The sequence below is a fragment of the Eurypyga helias genome, unplaced genomic scaffold (assembly GCF_000690775.1).
Source record: "Eurypyga helias isolate BGI_N326 unplaced genomic scaffold, ASM69077v1 scaffold20652, whole genome shotgun sequence".
Classification (NCBI taxonomy): Eukaryota; Metazoa; Chordata; class Aves; order Eurypygiformes; family Eurypygidae; genus Eurypyga; species Eurypyga helias.
Genome location: NW_010238098.1, coordinates 443 through 13577, shown reverse-complemented (window position 1 = coordinate 13577; position 13135 = coordinate 443). Strand labels below are relative to the sequence as shown.

At 48.0% G+C, this 13135-nt stretch overlaps 1 protein-coding gene across 1 annotated transcript; it reads left to right on the top strand.

The window, feature by feature from the left end:
- Nucleotides 1-928: 928 nt before the first annotated feature.
- On the top strand, nucleotides 929-11917 carry FAM192A (family with sequence similarity 192, member A). The gene is made up of 6 exons (XM_010147742.1): nucleotides 929-1061; nucleotides 1251-1349; nucleotides 4566-4687; nucleotides 8329-8462; nucleotides 10364-10428; nucleotides 11487-11917. Exons 1-6 carry the CDS (start codon nucleotides 932-934, stop codon nucleotides 11702-11704), a joined length of 768 nt encoding a protein of 255 aa, XP_010146044.1. The 5' UTR covers nucleotides 929-931; the 3' UTR covers nucleotides 11705-11917.
- The last annotated feature ends 1218 nt before the right edge of the window (nucleotides 11918-13135 follow it).

The window sequence follows — 13135 nt, the reverse complement described above, 5'->3', positions numbered from 1 at the left end:
AGCATGGGGCTGCAGAATGATTCTTGAAAGGAACCACTTCAGACTAGCACAAGCGTTTTGTTTCCCCCTGGGTTTACAGGTGTCAAGAGACCATGGGTTTCCTTCTTAGGCCAACTCCTTGGAGCACCTGTGCCTAGGATTGGAATAGGCACCAAGCCAGTGCTCAGGTATTAGGATCTCGAAGCAGAGTGTGGGTGTACTGTGTGAGAAGGTGCTGTGCTTCCTTGGTCAGCAGTGCTGCTCCTGTTTTCTAATCCCAGCCCTGTTTTAGCCCGGGGGATTCCCACTTTCCCTCACCTCTTGAACTCTGTGTAACCCTGGCAGACAGCTCCCCACCCTGCATAGCCTTTCCAGGCCTAGCTCTCCCCAGAGCCACAAAGAGGCGCAGAGTGCTTTTGAACATTAGAGAGATTGGTTGCTAATTTCTGAAATCTCACTGTTAATCGCTTATATTTATATGTATTAAAATTACTGCAAACAGGCAAGCTTTCTCGAGCTTTCACAGGATGGGCGAAAAGAAATTGGGTAAAGTGAAGACAAAGTGTCAAATCCTTTCTCCAGAACAGAGGGGTGTAAGACGTGAGTGTAGGGTTTTAATATTTATTTAAGCAAGGTAAATCCAGAGTGGGGTGGAGAAAATTCCCATACAGTGTGAATTTTGGAAAAGCAGCCTGAGGCAGAGAACTCACAGGGAAGATGTAATTATGAAGAAGAGTAATGAAGGGGTAATAGGTGGTGCTGTTAGTCTTACTGACTCACTGCAGAACTGCTGTCTTAACCAGTACTTACGGTGTAGTGGTGCTTAGAGAACTGAAGTTATAAGTGCAGTGGGTCTGGGTTTCAGGATATGCAGGAACGTCTCATGCACTGGGAAGTGAAATCAGAGCCCTGATGTCTCTCATACTGTGTTTTTAGGTCGGGATTTTCCACGATGGATGGGGGAGATGGTACTGCTGACCTTGTGATTAACAAGAGGTTCGTGTCTGAATCGGAGCTAGAGGAGCGGCGAAAGAGAAGGCAGGAGGAATGGGAAAAGGTCCGAAAACCTGAGGACCCAAAAGGTAGGGGATAGATTTTAATAATTACAGGAAAGAGAATGGAGAATATTTCACTTTTGTGGAAAACACATAAAAGGTAATAGCTTGTATTCTACCAGTTTGCAAGGTTTTTACTTGAAGGAACTAAGAACTGTTGGTGATTTATTATCTGTACCATATGGTCTCACTTCCTGATTTGTTCCTTCCTTTCAGAATGCCCAGAGGAGGCGTATGACCCACGTTCGCTGTATGAAAGACTTCAGGAACAGCGAGAAAAGAAGCAGCAGGAGTTTGAGGAGCAATTTAAATTCAGTAAGCACCAGCAGTTACTATTTTGAACCGAAACTCGGCAAACTGCATGTATTGTGTGCGACAGCTGTTTCCAACATCTGCCTAAGAGACATAACTCTGTGTCTTGTCTACCTCTCTGGGAGGTAAACAGAGGCTTTGGAAAACTGGTATTGAAATCTTGGGTTTTTCAAGGATGGTAGATGTTCCTGCAGGTAACATTCCGTTCTGGGCACTGACACAGCGCTGCCCACATGCGAAACTCAAAAGTTGCTTGCAGTCGTGTAGCTGCATTCCTCTGCAGTGTGGAATGCTAGGCTTGTTTTGCACATGAAATCGAGACAACCCCTGATACTAATCCATGGAAAAGTGGAAATTTAACACGGTGTTGTGACTCTTGAACTCATGCTTTGCCACAAGGCCGTCCTATTTGAATCAGTCAAAAGAAATCCTGTTCCAGCAGCTCTTACATTTCCAAGCCATAATTAGTTGATGCAAAAGTGATTTGAGGTTCAAGATTACTATTTGGATGAGGTAAACACACAGGAATTGATTTTAAAAAGTAGATGCTTAACTCTTAATGAAATGGAAACCTAATTTCTGCTGATGTTTGAATTTCTGGGTTTATAGAACAATGCTTTGCATCACCTGTATGAGTGCAAAGATGATAGTGAGAATGAGAAAATTGTTAGTCAACCATTTTGAGAAAAAGGGAGCTATTGGCTCCAACTGAGGAGAAGTGAGGATGATACTGTGGGACTCCATTTTTAGGTGGGTTCTGATCAATTTTGGTTCTTGAGCTGGAAGCCTTACCCTCAAACTGCTGTGTTCTTTAAGCTCCAGACTGGCTCCTGTCTAGAATCTCTTTTATTTGCGACACAACAGAACTACGTTTTACCTTCTAACGGTGGCACAATCATGGAGTGCTGTTAGATAACACTCCCTGGCCCTGCAGGTGCTGTCGGGTGCGTTACTGATTGCCACAGTTGCCTTTCCAGTTTTGTAGTAGATGCTTTTAGAATCGTCCCTGTAGACAAATTTCTCTGGGATAAGGTAAGTGGGAGGAACTGACTTACCTAAAGATTGGTGCCGGGTGGACTGCGGACCGCTGGTTTACCTCATCGGAGTTCAGCCCAATTTGGCCACTTGTGACGAGATTTGTCCCCTTATATGCTTGAATTTGCCTTAAAATGTTCGTAAGTATTTTCACTATCCATTTTGGAGGAGTAGAAAATGGGTTCTGCTTTACTGCACTCTCATTCTGATCCGTCGGAATGGCTGAGCACCTTAAGGCCGAAGAGTTGGGTTTGCATAAACACACAATCTTCATTACTCCAAAACTTTTGTGTAGATACAAACCAGTATGCAGACCAGCTGCTCTCCTTCCTGCTAGCTTATACAGCATTGCAGGAATGTCCTTCTTTTCAAAGTAAAAGAATTTTAGCAGAATGTGGCATTTACAATGAAAAATAATACTAGTGTTCTCTAAAATGCCATTTTAAAAACTTTCTTTCTGAACAATTATGGTAACCAAAATAAGGGTAAGTGGAAGTAATTTCCTGTCTCTAAGTTTTACTTGTATTTCTGGTGGTGAAGATGGTGCAGGCAGCAGCATTAATGCATTAAGGTCTCCAACTGGACCTACAGGATTCTTTCCAGCTGGAGTGTTTCCCGTTTACTTCAGTAAACTCTTGATCCAAGTTCTCTTTGGTGACGTCACTAAGCAGTTCTTGTCCGAGCAGCCGTCAGAAAACTGACTGCTATTGACCTGGCTGGGAAAGGCTTCTAATAACCGACTAAATTAATTGTTTCCTTGCTGAGTTATATTAGATTCCTTTGGTTCAGGGAACCTGTAAGCCGGGTACCGGAATGAGAAGCATCCCTGAGAGGGGTAACTGAGAGGTAAACCTTGCGGATTTTACGGCAGCCCTTGCGGAATAACAGATACCGGCTAACCTGGAGAACAAAACCTACCGCAGACTGTTTAGTCGGGCATCTCAGTAATGTCAGCTCTAAGGATCTCTGTGGCTGCTTAAAAAGTAACCCCAGATAATAATTGATTCGTAGAGCTTTTCTGTCAAAGATGGACCCTTGCCAGTTATCAGTGTAAATGGGTTTCTTAGCTGGCTATTAAAGTGGGCAGGACTTGACTGTGTGGGTGAAGATTAAAAAAAAATACAGGGACTTCATGTAAAAGCCAAAAAATCCTCTTACGGGATTTAACTCTAATGAAGACTAAAGGTGGTGGCTGGGTAAGGTTTCCCAGGCTGAGTACAAACAGCAAGACTTGGGTCTTTCTAAAGGATATTTTTGATTACCTTTCTAACGGAGTCATTTGATTGAGAGATGTTGAACGTTTGCAGAACAGGAAATAAGTGACTGCTGGTGTGTATTTTCCTTCAAGTAAGGTAGCGTGTTCCCAAAGCATTGATTTTTATTTGGAAGTTAGGAATTGTCTTGCTTGTTTTTTTTTTTTTTTTTAAACAGATGTTAATCGCCGTTAAGTTACTGATAGTTTGCTTTAAAAAAATGTACTTCCTATTTTGAGGCAAGATTTAGGGGGAGAAGTAATGTGAGTTTTTTCCAGTTATGGGTCAGTTTAAGAAAGATTCTGAGGAGACAGGCTTAAACTCCGTGACTGAAACCCAACCAAACAATACATCGTTGCTTGCTGTGGTTATTCCTTGTTCTGCGTAGCCAGTTCCAAATGGTGTTTCAGAACTGCAGAGAAGCTGCTTGTGTGGAAGCTCAGTCCGTTTCCCTTAATTATACCCACAAGTCCAAAAACATCCCGTGTCTTCCCGTGAATCGTGCCTTGCTTTCCTCTGTCCGGTCAGCCTCGTGTTCAGACTGCGTTAGCCTGCTGTAGTTGTGTGCCTGAGTGTGTAAGAGCTTGTTAGCGTCCCGCATCGCCAACCGGGACGTATTTTCGCTCCCAAACTGCGGACGCCAGCGGAGAGCTCGTGGGGTTTGCTCCGTACCCGTGGCACGCCGGTGTGACTGCTGGAGTACACGGTTCGCTCAGTCGCCCACGGCTCCACTCCCCACGTTCCCGGGGACTCTGTGCCAATTGTCCTACCTCGGCAGCACTGGAAATGTTGTAGGCGAGATGCGGGTGCTCACCTACGTCCGCGTGGGGTTTGAGATCATCGGAAAACGTTCGGAGAGAGTGGTGATGGAACCCAAAATGCTCCCTCAGTGGTTTCAGCTTATCAATATGCATTCTGTTCCTTTATTCAGAAAATATGGTAAGAGGCTTAGATGAAGATGAGACACATTTCCTTGATGAGGTTTCCCGGCAGCAGGAGCTACTGGAAAAGCAACGAAGAGAAGAAGAGCTGAAAGAACTAAACGAGTACAGAATATCCTTTGCGTTAAAGGTGCTGGTGGGTATGTTGAGGGAGGTGAGAGATGGGGCTGTAGCTCACATTCTGTCTATCAAAGTGCTTTACAGAACGTGTGCCGAATGTTTTCATTGGCTCTCCCACTGGAATGTTTGACATTTCACCCCCCTTGACCCCCACATGTCTGTGGTACTTTTCTTTCCTTCTCCCTCTCCCCATTGTTTGGGGTTTTTTTCCTCCCTTATTGAAAGCATGAAGTACCATCGCTAAAAAGAGAGAACATAAAGGAAAATCAGCCTATTGCTACTAATCTTTTGCTTTTGTCCTCTTATTGAAAAGTCAATGTTCCTGTTCGGGTTTTTTTAACTGCATATTGGCTGTTTTTAACATACCTGCTTGAAATAACGTTCAAATTGCTCTTCTCCATTGTTCTTCTTGAAGTATTAGGTACTTTCTCCCTTGCTGATAACTGCAGCATGAGAAATGAAATTACCTGTGACCCAGCTGTGCAGATGCACTGACTTTCTTCTGGGAAGTCGGTGCCCACGAGGACTCAGCTCCCTTGGGTGACGTAGGTTCTAGGCAGTACTAAGAGCAGGACGGTTGGGCTTTACTGTTAAATGCTAATGCTTCGTGAAGATGTGCTAGAAAACAGCATAGGATGCTTTTTCTCTAATCAGTGCCAGTCAAGGCAGGTTGGAATGATTTGAGGATGTCTGTGCTAAGCTAAATGTTGGCTTTTTTTAAGTTTTACTGAATCTGTGCAGAACCTGATGTTTTCTTTGCCTCCTCATGAAAACCATTGCTTTTAAGTCATCGGCAAACAAAGCACAAGTTCTCAAGGATGCTTTAGTAGAAATGACAGAGTTTGTGGACACAAGCAGGTGACCAAAACCAGTCAGCAAGTAGAGCTGAATAGCGGCCGTGCTACAAGGATCTGCATCACCTTGTAGCAGTTAGTGATTCACAGCTTAGAGCCTGTGTTCTGTGAAAAGCATCTACGTTATCTCAGTAATGCACTTAGGAAAAGCAAAACTGAGGCATTTTTCTGCTTCAGAAAGAGGCTGTAGTTGGTTGATGGTTTTGGACTATTTTCTTGATTGCATCTAATAATTTGGGGGATATATTTAGTTTCAGTGATGGTTGCTGGCGGCACTGGACGGTGAAGGGATGTGCAGTTTAGGATTGTGCTGTGGAAGCAGCTGACAGCTCTCGTTAGGTCACGTACGTCTGGGTGAACCATACCAGCCCGGGGCAATCATATGTTGTCTTGAATTAGCCACATAATACCCTGATCCCTGAATTTAGAGAGCAGGGCCGCTTCGAGATGTACAGGCACATCTGACCTCAGTCTTTGCAGTCTTAGTAGTGTCATGGGGCTCTGTAGCCAAAGTCTGGCTGTAAATTAAAGCACAGAACTTATTGCTGATGGGGTAGAGGGGAGGGAGAGTGTTTTATAGTCACCTCATCTCATGCAAACCTTACGAAATCTTGTCCATTCCATTTCCTTCAGAGCAACTTGCAAAATGACTCATTTGTGTTTGAAATTTTTGGTGGTATTCTTTCAAAATGTAAAAAGCTGGGTTTGGCTCTGCAGGTTGTTACTAATGGTTTATCACTGCCCTGGCAGAACCCAGGGGGCACTTGGTAAGCAGGCTGTGTCCGTAGGTGCCGTTCAGGTGTTCTTCTAGTTAGAGAAATATCAATGCAGTGGGTTTGATTATTCGGTCTTTTTCCTGGTAAATTTAAGCTACCCAGAGGCATTAATTTCTTGGTAAAACCTACGTCGGTATTCAAGTACAGAGTTCTTTTTCTTTCTTTTTTTCCTTCATTTTTTTAGGTTGAACAGTCATGAAATCATGTATCTTAAGGATAAACATACCTTGGAATATTTAATGAGCTCTCCAGCACAAGAAATTCCTATGCATGGATGCATAGGAATTGTACTTCCTCCTGCATGAATGACTAGGGTTTCTTAGCTCCTTACCCTCCTCGGACCCCACTGGTCTGACAGCATTTAAAGATTTACAGGTATTTTTAAAGCCAGTTCCAAGACGTGTTGGAGAACAACATCCTCGTGTCTTAAATCCCATGTAAATGCAGGAAAGGTCCCCCTCCAAGAAGCAGGTTTTACTGAAGGACAGCTTTTTTAATGCAGTTGATAGTTAAGATTGAGAGGTTTATTTCTGACGTAGTCTTCCTGGGAGGACACGTCTTGGCTAGGGATAGTGATATTTGCTTAGTGCAGCAGTACAGGGCACGTTTTTAACGGCGATTTTCTGTGTTTCTGGTCGTTGAGGAGGATTAGGAGAATGGCATCCTGGGTGGACATGGAAAGCCTCTAATTTGGTATCTTTTAAAAGAAAAACCTCTGGGATCCTCAGCCAGGCGTTTGCAGTGCAGGATTAGAATAGAACAAGGTAACGAACCCGATTGTGGAACCGAACACGACTTTGCCATGGCAAACCGCGTTCCACGCGGTCAGCTCTCAGATTGCTTGTGATAGCCACGGGGTGGCACTCCTGGGCCGTCCGCAGGGATGAAGGAAATTCAACAGCCTGCGGTTGACTTGCAGTTGAGATAAGGAGCAGTCTGGAATACTACTGTATCCTTAGGAAAATCATAGGGAGTGGCATCTGAACACTCCTAATTGTAAAGTGACTGGAGACTTTGAGCGTGTCGCTTCAGAGGAAGGTGTCAGAGTTTTGGATTTGCAGATGATCAGTGGGTGAAACACCCCGTAGCTTCACATACACGGTCCGTCGGTATGAAATCACTCTCCAGCCTTTATCTGGGAGAACTGGGGCACCTCCAGCTTGTGGTTCTGTCACCTGGTCCCTGGATTCGTGGTCAGAGAGGAAACTGGTAGAAAGCTAGACTTAGGGGGATAAATACCCTCTTAAATTAGGTTGATTTGCCTTTGCTATGTGCAGTTTAAAAGTTCTGCAGAGCTTCTGTGGCTCCGCTAGCACCTCACTGACAAACAGCATCTTTGTTGGACCTCGCTCCAGCAGGTACCGCCGGACACGAGCTGTTGTCAGGGATGGGATCTGGATCCTGCTGCAGCAGGAGTTGGTTTAGCGTGTGTCCAGTGTGTCTTGGCAGACGAAGGTGCTCCTTATCCCGTCTGAGAACCTGCGTAAGCCTCTCCGCCTCATTAGAGGTTTCAGCTGCATCCCACCTTGCTAACACTGTCTTAAGCTGCTTAGTTTTTCTGTGCAGTCACAGTTTTTTGGGTGAATCTCAGACCACATGGACCCTTAACCGGCTCCGTCTCCTTTGCCTTGGTGTTCAAAGCGGTGTAATAGCCTCGTGGCCCGTAGAGCTGAGCTGCAGAGGCAGAGTGCTGAACACCAGTCCAGCAGCTGAGCTGTTGCCTGCCTGAAGTCTGCTGGGCACCTTTCCGACGTCGGAAAAGCAGCTCCCCGGCTGCTGCCCGCACGTCCGTACGGGGAGAGCTGGTGTTGATAGCTGAGAGGGTGAGGGCTCTGCTGTCTTGGCCGAAGGTGCCCGCTGAGCCTCGTTATAAATAAGTTTATTTTGACAGAATAAGTGAATGAACTTCGGTCGCTGCTGTCAGCAGAGCTGACTAAATATATCGGAGAGGAAGTGTCTGTTCTCTCCATTCCTTCCTGGTTGATCCTTAACCCTTAATTCACAGCACCCTCACCAAAGTGGGAGTCAGTATGGACCCAAAGAAGGAAACTGAGAAGAAATTGCCCATGAAGTCAGTGGAAAACAAGAACAAATTCTCTCAGGCAAAGCTGTTGGCAGGAGCTGTGAAACACAGAAGGTTAGTTTCACACCTCTCTAAATGCATGAGGAACGGAACCCGGTTAGCAGTGTAAAGGGAAGCAGGCCAAAACTGCCTCCAGAGAGTGAGGTGTGAACCTTAGCCCTAAAGAAAAAAGGGGGGAGGTATAAGAAAAGACCAGCCTTGTTTCTATAGGCTCCCACAAACTGTGGGAAAAACATGCAGCTATTCAAACAGATACGCGTGTGTAAAGCAAGTGGGTAGACTCTTCGTTCTAGACTGCCAGGCTTGGGCAATCCTGCTTGGGGATCTAGAGGGAATCTGTTTTACAACTCTGTTTGTAGATTGATCAGTGTCACCTCGCTCACATAATTTCATTCAGGTTTGCATGATTTATAGCAGCCGATCGTGTCTAAAATGGGTTGTTTTAATTGCTGCTGGGGGCAGCATGGGGGAGACGGATGTTCGGAGGGAAGAGCCTTGTGTGCCAGTTTGATCCCGAGGGCTGTGCTGGTACGTCAACACCCTTCCCATCCCAGGGAGAGGGCAGCCTGCTCTGTGAGCTGCTGCTTGTTTTGATCTTGGCCTGCAAACGCAGCCACTGCTCTGCTACAGGTTACGGAGGAGCAAGGTGTGTGGAACCAGGCTTATTTCCCACGGATGAGTCGTCTGAGACTTAGGCTGGTTACTGACACCTAATTCAGTCAGTGGTTTTGGATCTGCCCTGGAGAATGAGAGATTATTTTAGAAGCTGATCTCGTACGTGATGTTTAGCTCCCAGTACAGCAGTAATTGCGTGTCTGGGAACTGAAGTAAGCACTTCCACCACCTGATGTGGGGGCAGGGGGGAGTAGTTGTTTGGGTTTTTGGAGGGCAGAGAAACCCTGAACTGATAACAAGTAGCCAACGATGGCGCTTTTCTTTCTTGTAGCTCCTAGTACTTAACCCAGTAGGATGCAGAGAAGGATCTGGCATGTGCTTAATGCAGATCTAAAGTCTGCAGATGGCATCTGTTTGAAGAGAGCATCTTAACTGACATGTCAGTGCCATCGCAGATTGGCTCTGCAGTTTTCTATTTCTGCCGTCCTATCTTTTATTGCAAACTGGCCAAAACCAAGTGTAGCGTGAGTCCAGCGTCTGCTCTCCGAGCTCCGTAGCTTCCTGTGAAGGATGGGTGACTCCTGAAACCTTGCTGCAGGGAACCACCTTCCCCCTGCGCTGCGCGTTCTGACAGGGACAGAGAAGAGTTAAGGCATAGAAAGGCTGACGGTTCGTCACCGTAGTTCATCCCAGCTGAAGCTGGGAAGCGTTTGTTTATGTGGATGGCTCAGGATTGAGAATGTGCAAGAGGGGGAAAAAGAAACGGAGAAGTGACCAGGAAGAGCTAGAGAAGTGCTGAGGAGTCGGGAGTGCGAGGAACGCTCCTTTCCCCCCGCACCACTTTGGGACCCCCAGCTGAGACGCTGCAGCTGCGCGTGGGTTGCTGTACATCCTGCCGACCTTCCTCCCGGGCGCGGGATCCCGCGTCTTTTACACCAGGCTCTCTGGGGTGTGACGGAGGGGAAGGACACCCTGGAAGGGGAAGGGTGATCATCCAGGTGTGCGAGGCTGTGGTCCCGCGGGGTGGCTGAAGCTGGGGCAGTCGTTCCCCATCTCCCGTGGGGAGCTTCCGGCTGAACTGAGGGTTACTGAGGAAGAGGTCCGACTTGCATTCCCTGGGGCGTTTCCCAGGTTAACAGCTGATAGGTGCAGCGTGGGTGCTGACTCTTTCTCGGATCCTGCCTGCTCCCCGGGGAGCCCCCGTTAACAGCGGTTGGAAGCGGTGAAGGTTCCGGGGACACTGTTGGCTGTAGCAGGAGAGGCACAGATGTGGCTTCGACTTCAGAGTCGTTCAAGTGGTTGCTTAGGAGGAACAAGACGCTTTCTTGTTTTTCCCACAGTTCAGATGGTGGCAGCAGCGTGAAGAGGTTGAAACTAGATGCTGATCATGACGAAAAGAATCAAGGTATGTCCTGGCTTCTGCATGGGGGAAGCTGTCTGTCTCACCTGGACAGCAGCTGGCGTGGTGTTAAATCTGATGGAGGATTTGCTCTCCTGCTCCGTCGTTACGTGCGACATCCCAGACGGCGGCTGGCGTGCTCTCTTCAAGCAGCAGAAACGGTACCTAGGGGCACGGACAGCCTGTGTAGGAGACAGGGCTGGAGGGAAGCTCTGTGGGTCATCGGGCGATCCCCTGCCTAAAGCGTTCCTCACAGACCTCTGAGCTGCTCTGATGTGTCCACAGAGAGAGACCGTGCACCCTCCTTAGGCGCTTCATTCTCACGCTTAACCCGTGTTACCCTTAAAGAGTTTTACCTGACAACTAACGGGAGTCTCCGTAGCTGCGTTTCCAGCCTGTCAAAGGGAGAACAGATCATCCCTTTCCCCATCACAGCAGCAGCTGATGTATTTGTACACCTCTTAGCTTTTCACGCTACGGTGGGATCTTACCCATCCTGAAAGCCCTTTGTTTCAGACGAGGATGGGGAACTAGAAGAAACACAAAGTTGCGTTTGAGTCTTGGCTGTCAGGGCCGCAGCTGAGTCCTGTCAGGGTACTCTGACACAAACAGGGCGAGCTGCAATTGTGTAATGACAACCCGAGGCGCTTCCTGAATCTCCTTCTGCTCAGCACACTTCCAGAACGCTGGAAATAATTAATTAGCCATGGAAGACGGGAGGTGTCGACTCGCAGAGCGATGGCATAAAACTTTTCCCCCAGCTTATGCTGTTCTATCACAAAAAATATTCAATTACACAAAGCAGAGCTATTTATTCTTATTTAGTGGGTTTGGTATTTGACAAGCATCAAACTTGACAACCTCAGAATAAAAATCTGTAACGCCAGCGTAGAGCTGGGCTTAAACCAGTGATGGGGCAACCCCCCCCATCGCTGAGGTAGCAAGTCCTGCTGTCAGAACGGCTGCCGCGTGCTTCGATTAAATCCTGCAGCCGAGCACCACTGCTGCGGCAATAGGAGCCCTTTCCCGCCCTCTCCTTTCTGACCGGGATACCTCTCTTCCAGAAAAACCGTCCTGTGTTCCCTTGGGGAGCAGCTCGGTGGGAGGCTCCACGGTCCACTGCCCCTCAGCAGCCGTGTGCATCGGGATCCTGCCTGGCCTGGGTGCCTACTCGGGGAGCAGCGATTCGGAGTCCAGCTCGGATAGCGAAGGCACTATTAATTCCACCGGGAAGATCGTCTCTTCCGTCTTCCGCAGCAACAGTTTCTTTGATGGTCCATAACGAAATCCCTCCGTGTGTAACGTAGTGCAGAGTACCTTCCAAAGCCCCGACGGATGCTTGATGCATCCTGCCCCAAATACAGTGTTTCTAGCTAACCTCTCCACCTTAATGCTCTCAGCTACCCCCAAAATAACTCATTTTATCTTTTTCTTTTCCCCCCACAACTCTCCATTTCTGGGGTGCGTCCTGAGCCTGGAAGGAAGGCCGCCATCCTCACCTGCGCCTGGTAACCTAAGGAAGGTCTGAGGGTGGGGATGGGAGCGCTCGATCTTTTAAAGTTCTTAGAGAAAGAAAGAATTCTGGTGATCTGAGAAGTTTACACAAGACGGAACAGGCAAAAAATACTCACTTGAAGCAGTGAAGTCTTGTAGAAAGAGCCATGTGTTCTGTTTTAAAATGTCATTTCTATTCTGTGTTTGAGAAATGGGGGCAGAACAGGAATCAGGCAGATGGTGAAGTGTAGATTGCCATGACACTGTAAAGAAGTTTTAGTGTTACATGATTAAAGACATTCTGAATGCAGTTTTTTTATCTCCGCTTGTGCCATTCATAATTATTCCCGTTCCATTAAACGATTTCTCCTCTACCCAGCCAGCCCCTTCCTCAAACCGCCACCCGGAAGTGCCAGCCGGCCTCCTGCCAACGCAGAGACGGCGCCGGAGAGCTCGCGTTGGGGGTGAGTTGGGAGGAGCTGCAGTGGGCTCATTGCTCGAAGGCCGGCGCTTGGCAGGTCGTTCAGCTTTCCTGCAGCGGTGTCCTGAAGAGCAGGAATCCGCAGGGGGTGGGATAGCCCAGCTCAGCCAGACCTCCTCGTGCGGGAGCCGGGAGAACTCGGCCATCCTTTGCGGCCGTTTTGGAAGTGGTGGTGGATGTAGGAAGCCTTAGGTGGGCGCGTTGGTGGTGGCGTGGACCAGGGAGCCGGGCACGAGCGAGAAGTGGGCTGTGCCCCTCCTTTTCATCTCTGTGTGCAAACAGGGAGCTCGGCGGGTTGGAAGAGCTCGGCTCCGCCGCTCGGAGGTAGACATGCCAGTCTCCCTCCCAGCAGCGCCGCTCCGAGGGAGCGCTGCTGGGAACAGCCCATGGGTGCGCACGGGAGGGCAGCTGTCCGAGCGACGGGTAGGAGAGCAGCTGGGATGAAAGCGGGGACACCTGAAGGCCTTTAGTAGGATTGGTACCTCAGCTGGTGTGGAACTTTCCCACGGGGGGGGGAAAAAGAAGAGGATGTGCAGGCTGAAGCCATCCTCAGCCACCCACCCGTTCTGTTGGCACCGCCCCGTTCCACACTCGGAGCCTTGCACACATGGATTCCTCCTCCGTTCCTCTGGGCTGCCTGCCACCTCTTTTGTTTGCTCCGGAGTTGCTCCTGCCTCTTCTCTAGCTGCACTCATTATGGAGCTTTCAGGTGGAAAATAGTTGGATCTCTCGCTGCCT